Below are 16723 nucleotides of genomic sequence, written 5' to 3'. Positions count from 1 at the left end.
AAAAAAGACACAGGGAAACATTTTTTTCCCTTGAAATTAAGGGACTCTGGCTCCTCAGAATGTCCGTGCTTCCCTCACAGAAAAACAAAATTCTCCAATGGGAAAAAACAAATTCATGTTCACCCAAACAAACAGGTAAATGTCAAAAAATATATAGAGATAGATATTTTTAAAATAATTCCTTCTATTTTCATAAATATTTACCCATTTATAAATTACCCTGAGTAGCAATTATATTACAGTCACCAAGTATATGGACTCTAAAGCCATTATCAAGCTTTATATTCCTGTTGTGCTGCTTACTATCAGACCTTAGGCTTGTTACTTACCTGCTTTGTTTCTCAATTCCCACATCTCTAAAATGGAAATAACAGTCTCCTGTAACACAGGTTTAGTATCTCCTTTCTGAACTGCTTGCAACCAAAAGTGTTTCAGATTTTGGAGTTTTCTGGATTAAGAACACTCAACTTCTTGTTATCTTCCCTCCCAGAAGACTCGCCTTAGGTCCTATCATCCACACTCTATTGTCCCAATTCTCATGCCTTAAGAATAAAGTTTATTTTCTTACAAACTCTGATGAGTTATAATTATTACTAAAATTATTACTATATGGACAGAGAAACCTTTTATCTTAGCAACCCAGAGCAGAAAATTAAGATAAACCAAAGAGGAAACTGAATGCTTCAATTGACAAGTTAACTGCTCTTCTGTCTTTCCTTAAATATCCTATTTCTACATTGTTCTGATTCTTTACAATATGGTATACAAAACTTGTTGGGAGAAGGGTGCTAGCAAGGATGCATTAAATGCCTTGGGTATGGGGCAGTTCAGTTTTGCAAGCTGAGATAAATGATTTTCCCCATGTTCATCCAAGAAGATTCAATTACAGAAATTGCACCCAGTTGAACCTAAATTTCTGTCAATTCCAATTAATGGAATGTCCTTTCCAGAACTTGATGACTTCCTTGCTGGGTTAAGAGTAGTCTAACTATATGTACTTGACTGCAGATCAATTCCTCTAAGTAGTATATCACGGTACTTATTTTGTCCTTTCTTATGAGTAAGAGAACTACTAAGTTGGAGGACATAAAGAAACTGCTCCATTGTACCCCCATCACCTACAGAAAGCAAAGGAAAAGCTCTCAGGGGATGTGTTAACTTCCCACCTTCTCCCCAACAAGTTTCGGTTTTACAGGTTGTACATAAACCTTCACTTACTTGAATACAACCACTCTATCTATAAGCTGTAGAAATACTAACTTGCTTCAGACTGAATTTAAAATACACAGTATTTCTAATCATTCTTTTAATCCTGCTCCAAAGTAAATCCCACTTAACAGTTTTTCTGTGGTAAATTAACCACTAGTAGTTTATAAGAATTTGAACTTTTATTCCTAACAGTTATATGAAAATTTAAACTAGGCAATATACACTACTACAAAACATATAAGGCAATGGCTTCTAATAAAACATGCCCCCAAATCCATATTACCATTTAAAAAAAAAAAAAATCTCGAAATCATTATCACTTTAGATTTTTTTCCTCAAGAATAATACTTCTAGTTATGAAAAACCCATGAGAGTGACTCTCCTTAATAAATTCATTTAGATGTGGCTAATAAATTCATTTGGATGTGGCACAGTGGTTGAGTGCCCCTGAGTTCAATTCCCAGTGCCAAATAAATAAATAAATAGATTCATTTTACAGAGGTTAAATGACTTCCCCTAAGACTCCATAGTCTATTAAGTAACAAAGCCTATACCGAAATAAAAGTCTTTCTGCTCCTCAGCCAGTCTTCCTTCAATTATATCATATTTCCTTCAGGTTAACTTCTCAAATCTCAAGGATAAAGAATACTGTGATAAAGAATAAAAAACTGGGGATAGGGCTGTAGCTCAGTGGTGAACACTTGCCTAGCATGTGTGAGGCATTGAGTTTGATTCTCAGCACCACATATAAATAAATAAAATAAAGGTCCATGAACAACTAAAAATAAATAAATAAATAACTGGGTAGTACACAGTACTCAAGGTATTATTAATTAATGCCAATGAATGATAATGACATTTGTTGATATTAAAGTTCAGAGACTACTATGGACTACAGCTAACTGGTAAAATAGAATTTTAAGTAAGAACAAATTTGAGATATCCATTCTAAACAAAGCTAGCTGGTGACTTAAAAAAAAAAAAAAAAAAAGGATAATTTGCAACAGGTTTTTGAGCAACAAATACAATTTCTTAGAAAACCCTGAATTGCACACTTGTCTAAAAGTTAAAATTATAAAACAAGACAAGGAATATAATAACCAAAAAGTTTTACCAGTTGCCAATCCAATTGTTAAGTCAAAGATGGAAAATATATCATCATAAAGAAAGAAGCAAAAGAGATTAGTTTAAAAATAAACAATGAAAGAAAATGGAAACACATAATAACAGAGAGATGCAGACAAAACTGCTGGTTATATCAAAAGTTAACTCATGTACTCAAGTTTTGGAAAGAGTATTAAGACTGTCCAAGAGTATCTCTAACAAAGCTTAAAAACATTTGGAAACTAAGAGCCAAATTTACTGTTTCAAACTTCTATAACTTACCTCTCTAGCAGCACAATCATGAGGAGCTTCTTCTTTATTTACTTTTCCTTTTGGAAATCCCCAGCCTGATTTTGCTAAGTACCCCTGAACCAGTAGTACCTACAATACAAGCAGAAATAAAAATGAAACTTACTCCCCCTTTCCTATGCTCTTTTCTAAAATCAAAGGTGATTTTCTATTAGCACCAATAATTTCATATAGCATTTCATTTGGTATAGGTATCTTCCGTGAGTCTAAATATACTACTATTAATGCAAAGGAAAGAATTGTATTTAAAAATATTTTTTTCAAAAATGAAATAACAATGTTCACTAAGCTATAACTGCAATAAGTATAAAATCTTAAGATACAGAATGTAGATAAAACATGGAAAATTTGGCCTTTCAAGTACTAAACATCTAAGATTCATTCATTCTTAATTCAGAATACTATATAACAAATGTTAATAGGCTAAAAACTGACAGTTGATGACCATTTCACTAAAAAAATCTTATTTTTATTACACTCACATTTTCAAGTGTCTCATCAAGAATAATTGCACCATATGTTGGTACTCCCATTTTATATTCCTTCCATTCATCCAAAATTTTTTCCACATCTTCACCTTGAGGCAGCAAAAATGGACAATGATTGAAGAGTATAAATAAGTGTTAAGGAAGCTACTTCCTCCCTTAATACAGCTTGAGAAATTATTTACAGAAAGAGACCTATTTAAGTCAATTGTGTATTTTATATGAAATTACTCAAACCTTCACTTTAACCTTTTTGCTTTTTCCACATTTGTTTTCTCTTGAACAAATCACTGTTAATTTCTCCATTTAGCCTAGAAACAAATCAAGTAAATTTTGAATACTTAAGAGTCCCAGATCCCTGAATTAACACAAATGAACTTGGAATCCACATCTCAAATATTTATTACATCAGAGTCAACAGACACTGAAACTGACAGCAAGCAGAAGCACAAGTACATTGCTAAAAGGAAGCAAGTACATGCATATTGCTAAAAGGAAGAAAGAGGAGGAAAAAATAAAGCAGTCAATTCTAAAAAGTAGAACTAGGATGTACATACTATTTTCTACTTTTCTATTTCTTAAACATATCTATGTATTGATTTTATAATGAAAAATCATTTTAAAGATTTAGATTTACTAAGTATTATAGAGGAAGGTAAATCTGGATATTAAGGAATGTATAGCAAGTTTCAAAAGGAACTGTGTATTAAGCTATCCTAAAATTGGACAATGTAAAGTACTAGGGGGAAAAAAGATCCAAAACCCCAAACCATGAAATGGTATGCTCAGCCTTCTGATATTCTGTGCCTTCAAAAGCCTCATCACTGTGATCCTCTTAATTACAAAAAGTGTGGTGAAAATTATAACTTATATTTAAGGATTCCCAAACCCTTTGTAAAAACTTGTTTTCTCTGTAGTTTCAATTTAATGTTAATATAAAGACATAATATGAGCATATTTTCAATTATTCAGAAGGCCACATATATGAAATACTAGCACTTAATTTCAGAGACCATACTTGTACTAGTACTACTTAAACTTACTGTGGGTTACTAAAAACAGAAGAAACTTAATATATATGCATTAGGATATAGAGAAAAGCCCAAATTGCACACTTGCATTAGGGTCAAAAGATATTTCAACATAACACAGGAATTTTTGTAACAGAATAAGAAAAGGTAGTAGAATTGGTAGTATAAGAAATGTCAAACTCAAAAGAACCTTTAAGTAAGCATGTTAACATTAAACGAGATGTTTGGGCAAACACATAACATTAAATTCATTTAATTAAATTGGAATTTTATGAGTCCTACAACTTTGTATTGTAAAATATGTCCTGGCTTTATAGCTCTAACAAGAACCAAAAAGGCCTTTGGCAAATCCCAAAGTCAACTATCTATGATAACACCAAAATGAAAAGATGGGCACAAAGCTAATCTCAATAAAATTATTCCCTTCTCTTGGGGAGGAAAAAAAAAAGATGAAAATTTGGATATAACATTAACCATCCCACAACACCTATGGTTCCAGAGGGGCTTTCTAAGATTCTGAAAGGTATTTCCCAATAAAGGTCCTACTTTACATGTTTTAGTAAAAGTCCTTATTTATGTATTACAAAGTCATCACAGATTTTTTAAAAATCTAACCAAAGCATAAATTTTGAATGATATTTTTTCCATTTTAAACTTAACCATAGAGAAACTAATGTAAAAAGACCCTAATAATAGATAACTTGCAGTGGTTATCTATAATCAGGATACATATCTAGTTTTGTTGTTTTCTCTTCCTTTTCTCTATGCTGTTACTAGTACTTTTAAGGTACATCTATCTTCCCACAAGATGAAACGTCCATCATAAAAATTATCTAACTTTTCTATCCATTAAATTTATTTAAAAAGAAAAACAAACTGGATGTAGTTGCACAAGCCTAGAGTCCCAGCTGTTGCGAAGGCTGAGAAGGATCATTTGAGAGCAGGAATCTGGAAACAGCAAGGTCCTGACTCAAATTAAAAAAAAAGAAAGAAAGAAAGAAAAAAGGATAAAAATATTAAATGAGAAATTAACCAACTAAGTTTGGAAACTATGTGCTTCATTTTTCAATTTTTCCCTATTCCAACACCCTCACAAAAAAACAAATTGACTGAACCAACTGACTACTATTCAAAATACATTTGCAAATTACAGTTAAAAAGTATTTGCTAAAGATAGAGAACAGATCAGCAGCTGCCAGGATGTGAATGAATGGCATGGGGAGGGAAGAAGGGAATAAATTGGCTTTTTCCCCCCATAGGGTGATAAAAATGCTCTGGAATTAGATAACAATGATCATTCCACATATCTATGACATACTAAGAACAACTAACTGTACACTTTTAAAAAAGCAAATTCTGTTATGCGAATGATATAATTTTTAAAAAGTCAAAAGCTAAAACAGAATGTTAATAACACCAACACTGAGAGACCCTTATCTAAAGTAATCCAGTCCCTTAGTATCAGCCATTTCTAATCACATCACTCTTCCACCATCTTTGTAGTACTTATAAAAACACCTTATTTATGGGTTTACTTGCTTATGGTCTAAATGTCCCTTCCACCCTTAACTAAACACAACCTTCATGAAATCAGGAAGAAAAAAAGAAAGAAAATTATCTGTTAAGTAGTTGCCCAAGTCCATAATGAACAAGTAATAAAAAGACATCAATCTCCCCATAAATCTTTTACCCTCCTATTTAAAAAATAGTACTTCAATTCAACCATGATAGCAGAAATTTGTATCATTTTTATTTGATAATATATTTAATTTGAAAAAGCTTAGAACATGCCATAATTGATAACTATCATTTCTAATTTTTTATTAAAATTCTTGACAATTGACTTCCTTAAATCACAAACCAAATTATTTTGAGTCTTACATCTTCATTACTGGACTACCCAGTATTTTGAAGAAAAGGACAGAGGGAAGTTAGACTGATGAAAGAATTCAAGCATCTTAAATATCCACACCACTGAGTGCTTACTGAAGAAAAGCCATAAGACTATGACCAATCTACAGAAGAGCAAACAGAGGTACAGAAGAGTCCCAAAATTTGCCCAAATATACACAGCTGGTTAATAGGAAAGACAGGATACTAACAAAGGGAACAGAACTCATGATTATTAACTTGTATGGCACATAGTAAATATTCAGTAATTATTTAAGAAATTTCTAAATAAATTGGAAAAGTCATCTCTTTAAAGATTACCTAGTTAAATGATACAGTTAGAATCAAGTAAAAACAGATCAATTATAAAAATAGGCTGTTTACAAAAAAGCCAAAATTTATTTCCAATCAATGTACATTAAGGAGTCCTAATGTAGAAATAAGACTACTAAATTATGTCATACACACACACAAAAAAACTTTTTTTGGCAACCCAGGGCCTCAATGATGCTAGGCAAACCTTCTACCATACAGCTACATCCCTAGTCCTTACTATGTATATTTGACAATATTTACAAGTCAAGGATATGTTATCCAGTAGGTTAAAAGTCTCAAAGACAAGCAAAAGGAAATTTGTGCTGAAATATTTTATCAACAAGAATGAAAGACAGTCATGACATTAATGAAAAGGATATCAGCTTTTGCAAAGTCTCTTATCCCACACTGAGGTAATCCTGGTGTGTTCTGCATGTAGAAATCCAAGTAAAACCAATGGGCAAGTTCAATCTGAAAACACACTCGGATTGCATTGTCTCTTTCCTCACTGGGAATATGCAAAATAAATCGGCTGTCAAAAACAAAACACAAAAAAAATTACATTTACAAACTATAACAATTTATTTTAAACTACTTAATTGCTTCACCCCTGACCTACCAACTTAGAAAAGAGACCAAGAGCAGTCCTGTTCAAGGAAGCAAACAATATCTGGGAGAAATTACCATGGGGAAGATAAGTCTTAAAAAGGGAGACAAAGAGGAAGGAGATATCATAGGTAACTCACAAATTTAAGAGTTTATATATCTTCTGTTTACAAGATAGAAATCAACTTAAGAGCTATCGACAAATTAAAGTGAGCAAAGAAACAACTTTTACGATTTCTTCCCATATCTATGTAACATTTCCAAGAATATATGCAAATATATTCATATAATTCACTAAAAAGTATGTTTCATTATCTGTTTAATCTTCGCATGAAAACTAAAGGTCTTTTAAGAACCTTCCTTTCCAATTACAAAAGCTGTTTTGATTATAAAATGGTAAGGCCAATCTCCATTGATTTTTCTGTCTTTCCTGTGCCTGGCTGTTCCCAGATATGGGCAGTTCTATGAGGTATATACAGCATGGTTTTCTAGCCTAAAACCAAACAGGGGAGCCAGGGAGCCCCAGGGAAAGCAAAAGTACTAGGGAGATAGCACTAGAGAGATAGCAGAGGGACAACAGCTCTAGAAAATGACCACTTAAAATTATTTATGAACTCTAGGGTTCAACCCTGATCTGTGCATGCTCAGATTAGAATATAAATAGTCCATTATAATTGTGGAAAACTGAACTATAAAAACAGACCACTGTTGGGCTGGGGATGTGGCTCAGGCAGTGGCGCACTCGCCTGGCATGTGTGCGGCCTGGGTTCGATCCTCAGCACCACATACAAACAAAGATGCTGTGTCCGCCGAAAAAACTGAAAAATAAATATTAAAAAATTCTCTCTCTCTCTCTCTCTCCCTCCCTCTCTCCCTCCCTCTTTCAAAAAAAAAAAAGCAATGTGTCTATTTTCTTAGTTTGGGACATTTTCTATTGATTTCAATTGTAGAAAACGAAGGATTAACTATTCTCACACTTCACACTCTTTCTCGTCTTTCCATTCTTCCAACAAAATTATATCACAGTTTTGGTTAGTTTCTCAATGTTGGCACAACATTCTAAAGAAGGTAATTCTATTAAAGGGGGCTGCCCTGTGTGCTGTAGGATGGTCAGCAGCATCTGCAGCCTCTATCCTTTAGATCTTTTAAAAAAAAAAAAAAAAAAAAATATATATATATATATATATATATATATATATATATATATATATATTTTAGTTGTAGTTGAACACAACATCTTTATTTATTTTTATGTGGTGCTGAGGATTAAACCCAGGGCCTAGCACATGCTAGGCGAGCGCTCTACTGCTGGGCCAAAACCCCAGCCCCTATCCTTTTAGATCTCAATAGAACTACCTGCCATGTTATGACAATCAAAAATATCTCCAAATACTACCAAGTGTTTCCTAAGAGGAACAAAATCACTCCCAGTTTATGATTACCGAGCTAGATGTGTTAAATAAAAATTACAGTATGATACTGGTTTGGACTAAGCTCTTACAGTAAACCCCAAATGGACAAGTTAAATTTCAAAAAGGAGTCAAGACAACTCAATTATTACCGGACCTTCCAAAAAATTAGGAGATAATAACCGATTTCCCAAGGGCCAAAGTCAATGACAATGAAACCAGATGAAAATGAAGTCCCCTTTGCTTTAATTCTTACAAAACAAAAAACCTGACATTAAGCTATCAATTATTTTTCTATTGTTCTATGTCCCTCTCCCTGCCTTATAAGGAAAGTATCGTCCATAGGGCAAGTCCACTCTATTCTTTCTGTCTTCAGCCCTCTTCTGACTATAAAACCAATCTCTTCTGCTCAGCTTACTGGAATACTTACGATGTTTTATAGAAGTAAGTGTTGCCCAATTCTAGACAAGACCTTTAAAATTTGTTGCCACCTTATCTTTTGACAGAGGAGCATTCTGTTTATATTATGACTGTAAATGCAATTAACAACTAAATCATGTGGTAAACTGTGAAACTGTGATTACTTTATTTCTTGCACAATCTCCTACTTGCCCCATGATTAAAAATTGTCATTGTTGCCTTTGCTTTTATCTTCTCTATAAAGTACCTGTCACTAATTCAACATTCTACTAGTTTTCCCAACTTTCCCCTCAAGATGTCAACTCAGATCCATGTTTAACCTTAAAGGCTGCCCTTAAATGTTGTGATGTGTTCCAATTAATGACATTTATCTTCTACTGCTGGTACATATCTGTCATACTGTCCTTTCATTACCCAGTGCAACTGCTGCACATCCTGGCTTGCCTCTCATCACTAACTATGCTTATCGTTGAGAACAGGACACCTAGAGGTGAGAAGCTCCTTCCTTGATTATCAGCAGAAATAGTCCAGGTCCACTATGGCCACCTAAATGACTGCTTGTAGGTTCCTTTTTTGGCTTTAGCACACAGATCAAAAAAAGGTCTCTTTGGGGGATCTCTCTCTTGAGAAGGGCCAATAGATCTGATAGTTTACACTTTCGCTAGCATCCACCAGGTTCCCTATTTCTTCATCCTGTAGTAGATATCCTTGTCTTCCTCCTCTTCAATTAACCTTGTTTTCATACTCCCATACATTCTGAAAGAAGAATGCAGGGAAGATAAGTATTGAGACACTGCACTACTGAAAATATCTTTATCCTCACACTGATCCTTTCCCCCACTCAGTCTAGATGCTTCTAAAGATCTTCCTTCTGTCCTGGTGTTCTAAAATTTTCCAGTGTCTCTCTCTCCCCCCACCCTTTTTTTAATCCACTCCATTGTACAGCCACTCAATGGACTATTCATTTGCAAATTCATACCTGAAAGACCTCGTGGACCAATTCTCTAATGATTGTTTCTTCTCATACTCCCTGTCTCTGATCTTTGCCCCTCTACTTTCAGGGAAACTTCTTTATCTTGCAAGTCATTTACTGTGGATTCCCCCCCACACACACACATTTTTAGTTTCCAAAAGTTTATTTTAATTTTTAAGGTATAATTTTATAGATTATGGGGTTTTTATTTCATGGTTATAGAAAACTACCACTCTCAGAGGATCGATGTAGTTTTAAGTTGTCTTCGATTTGCATAATCTGATTCTTCCCAATAACTTTTCTGTTAGTTTTAAGCCACTCTTTTCTGAAGAAGTGTATTTCAGATACTCATATCTGGGACACACAACAGAGCTATTTAGGAAGATTGTCAAATTATGAGGCACAACTGAAGAAATACAGGCTAAGCTGTTTAACTGGAAATCCCACTAATGTCACTATCTTTACGTCTCCTCTGAAGTTACATTGCCTGGAGAAGACTCTTCCCTATTTTGGAGATGAACAGGAAAAGAGAGCCATGAATTTTCAGCATTGAGGATACATAAATTCATTTCTCTAATTTTTCAGTATTCTCTTATACTGGAATAGACTTGACACTACTATAGCAGTTTCTCATACAGATATTTCAAATCTTCTAAGTCACTGTGATACTATGAGATATATATTTGGTCTTAGCCCCCTTTGCTGGCATGTAACTCCTAAATTTCTTAGAAAACAACAGTGTTAAAAGTCCTCTTATGCTAATGGGTTTAATCATGGCTGTGAGTTCCTGGATAGCTTCAGGATGGTGATTGGCATGGAAGAACCAAGCCTGTGATTGGAAGGCTCAAACTTTCAGTCCCAACCCCAAGTGAGGGAGGGGAGGCCTGAAGGTACTGTCACTCACCAAAGGTCAGTTATATAATCAATCATGCCTAAGTAATGAAACTGCCACAAAAATCTAGGAGTATTGGGGGCGGGGGGGGGGGGGGGGGGGGAGGTTGAAAAGCTGAACACACGGAAGTTCCTGGAGAGTGACAGAGAGGGCATGGGAGTTTGGAGCCCCTTCCCACACAACCTCTCCTCATATATCTCTTCACCTGTATCCTTTGTAACACAAGGAATGGGTCGGGGGAACCACTAATTTGTAGCCCATCCAGCGATAGTTCCAGAAGTCTGGACTCTCACTGATCTTGTGAGACTGAGCTCTCGACCTGTGGAATCTGACAATACCTTCAAATACATAATGTCTGAACTGGATTGAATTAGGACACCCAGGTACCATCCACTGAAGAACTGCTTGCTTGTTTAGTGTGTATGGGGAAAACACACACACAATGGTCAGAGAGGTGCTGTGTTTACAGAGTATAGGGAAAAGTTTATCCTCGCCCCCATCCTCACAATCAAGTATCTCCTTCTGTTCTATAATTTCCAAATTTTGTTGGCTCACCACTTCACCCATTCTTTCCTTTCTTATGTCCATGCATTTTTTTTTTAAATAAAACGTCTTCAGTGAAGATGTTTACATTCATCTTTAACTAAAAATCCCATTTCAAACAAATTGCTAGAACATTAGGCACACAATACAACATTATAAGAGAATGCCTAAGTAAGGAAAAAAAGCCCACCTTATCCTACCCCAACACAGGGAAGCCTCAAGTGAAGGAAGTAAGCTGGTGGATGGGAATAAGGAATAGGTCTAAAATCAAATGAAACTGTATAGAGTCTGTTTATGTAACTCAAGAATGTCCACTAGGTTTTCACTCCTTTACCAGTCAGGGGTTTCCTGTACAAGAATAAGAAAAGGAGAATAATAACTGAGGGTTCTTCTATTAATTCAAGCAGATAGCTTTGGGTGTTGGATCCTAAGCAAAGCTTCCACAGACTGCTTTCTGAACGGCCCTAAGTTTATGAGCAAAGTCCCTATCACTCACATAAAGAAAAAAACTATCAATAATAAGCCCCTCTACTATCCCATCCCAAATACGAAAAAGGCAACCAAGAATCACTCAACATCTAAAGAAAACCTGGAAAAAAAATTAAACTTAAAAAAAAAAAAAAGACCCTGAAGAAAAAAATTCAGGAATTAGAAAATAAGGACGAAAGGTCAAAGGAAGAATTAATTAATGCCCTCAAAGAGAGTCAAAGAGCCCTTTGGAGCAAATGTATTTTTCACTTAAAACACACACACACACACACACACACACACTGAATACAAGCCCTTAGAAATTAACAATATCATTACTAAAATATACTCAACAAAAGCCTTGTAAGACAGTGTTGAGGATATTTCTTTAAGCCTGACTACTAGAAGTATTAAAAGACCTTAAAACACCTAGGAACACCATCCAGTATTGGAAGGGTCCTTAGTCATACAAGGACTTAAAAAGTTTACTCCCCCTTAACTTATCCCTTCAAAAGAAATTAATATATGCACCAGGAAAGCAAGAATAAAAATCTAGAAAGAATAAAACATGAGATTCAAGAAAGAATAAGTACCACCTGAGAATTGTGAAACTGAATTCAACTAAGTTGTTTGGGCAGTCTAAGGAGCTTCTAATCCAGATTGGACTGGGAAAGTGGAGATTTCCAAGAAGGCAGTGTATAGGAAAAAAGAATTCTGTAGAATAGTAAGACTGAGGGTTTAACAAGAAGCAGATGAGAAGTGGGGAGGCTAGAAAACTATGGAAATGTTGGGGAAAAGGGTAGACGTGAAAGAAAAACAGTCTAAATATGAAACGAAAAAAAAATTTTTTTAACAGAACACCAATCTTAAAAATAAAAAGGAATTAAGAGGTCAGGAAAGTGTGTGTTGCTCAAAAACACATGTAAAAAGTTAAATTATTATGACCTTATGACCAATTAGTAGACTTTAAGAAAAAAAAAAAGAATCCATTTGAACACTCTCTCCTTCAAGACACTTTCAAAGACTCGAGCGCTATTGGCCACATGGGAACAAAATCTTAACCACTACAGACCTGCCTTTACTGTTAAGAACAGGTACCTGGTTATACTGTATAACAAATGCTACTAATATTGTTCTGCTTTTACATTCAACAATAGTAAAACAGTAAAATAGACTTTGGAAGGTTATAATATGGAATAGAAATACCAATCTTAATTTGTAAGTTCATTTGGACAGAAGCTGGAGAAATGATTAAGAAATGTAAAAGAGGGAGTATTAATTGCCTCACCTGATCAAACAGAGACTCAAGAGATTTTGTATGTTCAACAGAAATATAATTTTAAGTATATAAGAGTGTCAAAGGGAAACAACAGAATAGCTTAAAATTGTAATAAAAATACAATATGCTGGAGACAGGATGAGGTCAATAGTGGATGTGGTAAACTAAACCCTCACCTAATATCCACCAAGATAAACTAAATCCTTATGTTAATATCCAAAGTTAATATAACAAAAAACTGGCACAAGTATATTTTAAAATATTGATGTATCCACCAGAAGCATTCAATACAAAAGTAAAAGTCAATGCTTCTAGAAAGAACAGAAATAGAAAGGGGTAGGACAAGAAACTGTTGCTTTTCATTTATAAATCCAACTGTACTGATTTTTAAAAAACATACACATGATTACATCTTTTTTATAGCTAAAAGCTTACATCATTAAGTTTGTAAGAAAAAGAAAATTTTAATACACGAAAATTACACATATTTAATGCTTTCATTTTGCAAATACTATTGATCTGTTTTAAAGATTTAAAAGTGTATGCATATGTACGTATATGTATAGGGAAAATAATATGCCTTCCATAATTTATTATAGAAAAGCTATTTCTCAAGATGTTATCATCAATTTTCCTATAGAAACAGTAGTATGAGGATTGCAATTAGCTAAAAGAAAAGTTTCAGAATTCAACACTAAAATGGCTAACTAAAAATGAGCACAAATTGTTTAAATAACCTATGCTATCTCCAAAATAGTGGCAACATTAGTTTCCCTTTTAACAGAAGGCTGGCCTTGCCGTCTAATTTTAAAGGGGCTTTTAAAAAAAATCCCAGCCAGGCAAGGTGGCACATGCCTATAATCCTAGTAGCTTGGGAAGCTGAGGCAGAAGAATCTTAAGTTCAAAGTCAGCTTCAGCAACTTAACAAGGCCCTCAGCAACTTAGTGAAACCCTGTCTCAAAATAAAAGATAAATAAAACGGGCTAAGAATGTGGTTCAATGGTTAAGTAAGCGCCATTGGGTTCATTAGCTGGTACAAAAAATAAAAATAATAATTCAAGCATTTTTTTCAAAAGGAAACAACTTATCAAACTCCAGTTTTCATTTTTAAAACATGCTTTTCAATTCTTTATAAGCAGTTTTAATTCTAGTTTATATGGTATTAAAAACTATTTGACTTGTTTTTTGTATTTAACTTTAAAATGTCAAAAATCATGGTGTATCAAAGGCAAGTATCATCATAAAATGCTGATTTATTTTACCTTTATATATACTTATAATTATAAGGTGATTTTTGCCCCTAGAACATTTTAAGAGGAGTCTTCTCTTCCTTTCCTCTAACTCCACTCCACTCAGAAATAAACCAAAAATTACAGCATAGTAGAAATTCTTTTCAGATATTTCCTGTGTATACAAACACACACAAACACACACACACACACACACACACACACATTCTTAAAAATTTGTTTTAAGCAAAGGCATTTAATTTTACTAAAAAGTATTACACTCAATGGTATGATATGTATGTCTTCCACCATACAAACACTCTCCTTCAGTTTACTATTTGGTAATTGCTTTAGGAATCTGTAATGGCTACACAGTATTCCAGTAAATGAAATGTTGCAATTAAGGTATCTGAAAGATAACATTCCATATCTTATGTTGTAAGCAGACTAATGGTTACATGATCACATTTTGAAATTTTAAGTTTCCTCTACTTTTTTTTACATTAAAATCAACTTCCAAATTTCACATTTCTCCAAAATTTATTAATATGTGGCAATGGCTACAGTAGGCAAGATTCACAGGAGAATGTCATCAAAATAAATAAATAAACTGCAAAAAAACACTCTAATGCTAAGGAACAGAATGGGGTTTGAATTTATAATTCAGGAGGTATCTAAGACCTGGGCATGGTCCATCCCAGCGACTCTAAAAGCTAACGAAAGAGGATTGCAAGTTCAAAGCCAGCCTCAGCAACTTAGGCCAAAAGCAACTTAGTAAGAGCTGAGGTTATGGCTCTGTGGTAGAGCGCTTGCCTAGCATGTGTGAGGCACTAGGTTTGATCCTCAGCACCACATACAAATAAGTAAACAAAATAAAGCCATATATATAAATATATTTATATATTTATGTATATTTATATATATGGCAACTTAGTAAGATTGTCTCAAAATAAAAAATAAAAAGGACTGAGGATGTGGCTCATGGTTAAATGCACCAAGTTCAATTCTCGATTCCAAAAAGGAAACAAACAAAAAAAAGCCCAGAAAAATTTTAAATTCTAAGTGTAAATTTTTTTTAAAACCACAATCAAAAGTTTGAATTATTAACATAAAAACATCTTCAAATTCATCAACAAAGGTATAAAAGCATTTCAAAAAGCATTATTTTTAAAACCTGAAATATTAAGAAATGGCCATTTGGTTTTGTCACTAGTTTATAGACTAGTTAGCCCTAATTTTTTTTAATATATTACATTTTTATGTATATATCCAAACAGTAATTGTTTAAAAAAAAACTTTTTAAAATTAAAACCATTCCAAAGAGTTGTATAAGAAAATAGCTTAAATACATTCACTGGAAAATCAACTATCTGTATTTAACACTTGAGGGATATTTAACCTTACAAAACACATTTAACTATTCTGTGAACAGTTTCCATACATAGAATCATAGTGACCTATCACTTCTTTAAATGATTTAATCCTACGAAATGGCCATACTAATCCCAATACTGGTAGGAAGACTAGTTTAGATGCCTAACTAAATCAACTTTTACCTCTATTAACCCACATACAATTAACTGCTCACCTTTCCAAATACTCTTCTTTAATTTTTTTCTATCTATAAAATGAACATCCTTTAAAAAGTCTTCGTAACATGAAGAAAATGAAGATCACAATCCTATTATCTCACTTTTGATTCATGATCTTCTAGGCACTTCTCCTCATAGAAATAAATGTACCAAATTCTCTTACCAAATTTGGGATCATAGAAAGCATTTTTTTAACTTTTAAAGGTCATCTGCATCTATCATATTTCAAAAAATATAAATCTTCCATCACATGACATTCTTATTAGTTACAAATTAGTTTACTTACTCTTCACGTATACTTTTGTGAAGTGCAAAATGCTGGACTTGGTACCGGAAAAAAGCACAGGTACTATTGGAAAAATAGTACAGGTTTCAAATCTTGATTTTCTGAATTAAGATGAATGTGACCGTGTTTAAATTACCAAGTCTCTGCATGTTTGGGGGAAAAAAAAATGGAAATCACTGCACCTATCAAAAAAGGGTTATTTCGAGAATTAAATAAAATGATAAATGTGAAGGGAGCATCCAATACCTAGCCCAGTAGAAACTCCACAAACTCTTTCCTTGGCATTTAAAAAAAAAAAAAATCAGCGTGAATGCGACACCACTGAATCTGACCTTTAAACACAAGTACAATAATTAAAAGTACATAAGTGTTTATCAGAGCTTTTACTCACTTGTAATCCAAATGACTTTACAATCCACATCTCTAGACGACAACTCGCTTAACTACCAAAAATTTTACTTCGAAGAAGTATTTTAAGTACATTTTACACGTGTTTGGTTATCCGAAACCACAGCTGACAAGAAAGAATGCACAAAATTTCTCCTGGGAAAGTGTACGTACCCCGAGTTAAAACCCTGCGAATGAGAATTTCCTTTCAAGTAAGATAACTAAGGGATGAAAAGAAAAGCAGCTCTCGACTTTTCCCCTCTCCCTCTCGAAGATTTTTAAGTCCTGGGAAAAAG

General features: G+C 33.8%; 1 protein-coding gene across 2 annotated transcripts in view; it reads right to left on the bottom strand.

The window, feature by feature from the left end:
* Dcp2 (decapping mRNA 2) overlaps positions 1–16723 on the bottom strand; it is a 44427-nt gene that overhangs the window by 26953 nt on the left and 751 nt on the right. The window contains exons 2-5 of one of the 2 annotated variants that reach the window (XM_027941048.2): positions 16041–16103; positions 6724–6875; positions 3105–3232; positions 2596–2694 (exon numbers count right to left, since the gene is read on the bottom strand). In XM_027941048.2, coding sequence (XP_027796849.1) covers positions 2596–2694; positions 3105–3232; positions 6724–6875; positions 16041–16103 — 442 coding nt within the window. The remainder of the gene's footprint in view (positions 1–2595; positions 2695–3104; positions 3233–6723; positions 6876–16040; positions 16104–16723) is intronic. The other variant, XM_027941049.2, reaches the window with a different exon arrangement.

Source organism: Marmota flaviventris, chromosome 5 (genome assembly GCF_047511675.1).
Source record: "Marmota flaviventris isolate mMarFla1 chromosome 5, mMarFla1.hap1, whole genome shotgun sequence".
Classification (NCBI taxonomy): Eukaryota; Metazoa; Chordata; class Mammalia; order Rodentia; family Sciuridae; genus Marmota; species Marmota flaviventris.
Note: the sequence above shows the minus strand (reverse complement) of the source record. Positions and strands in the feature narration are given on the sequence as shown.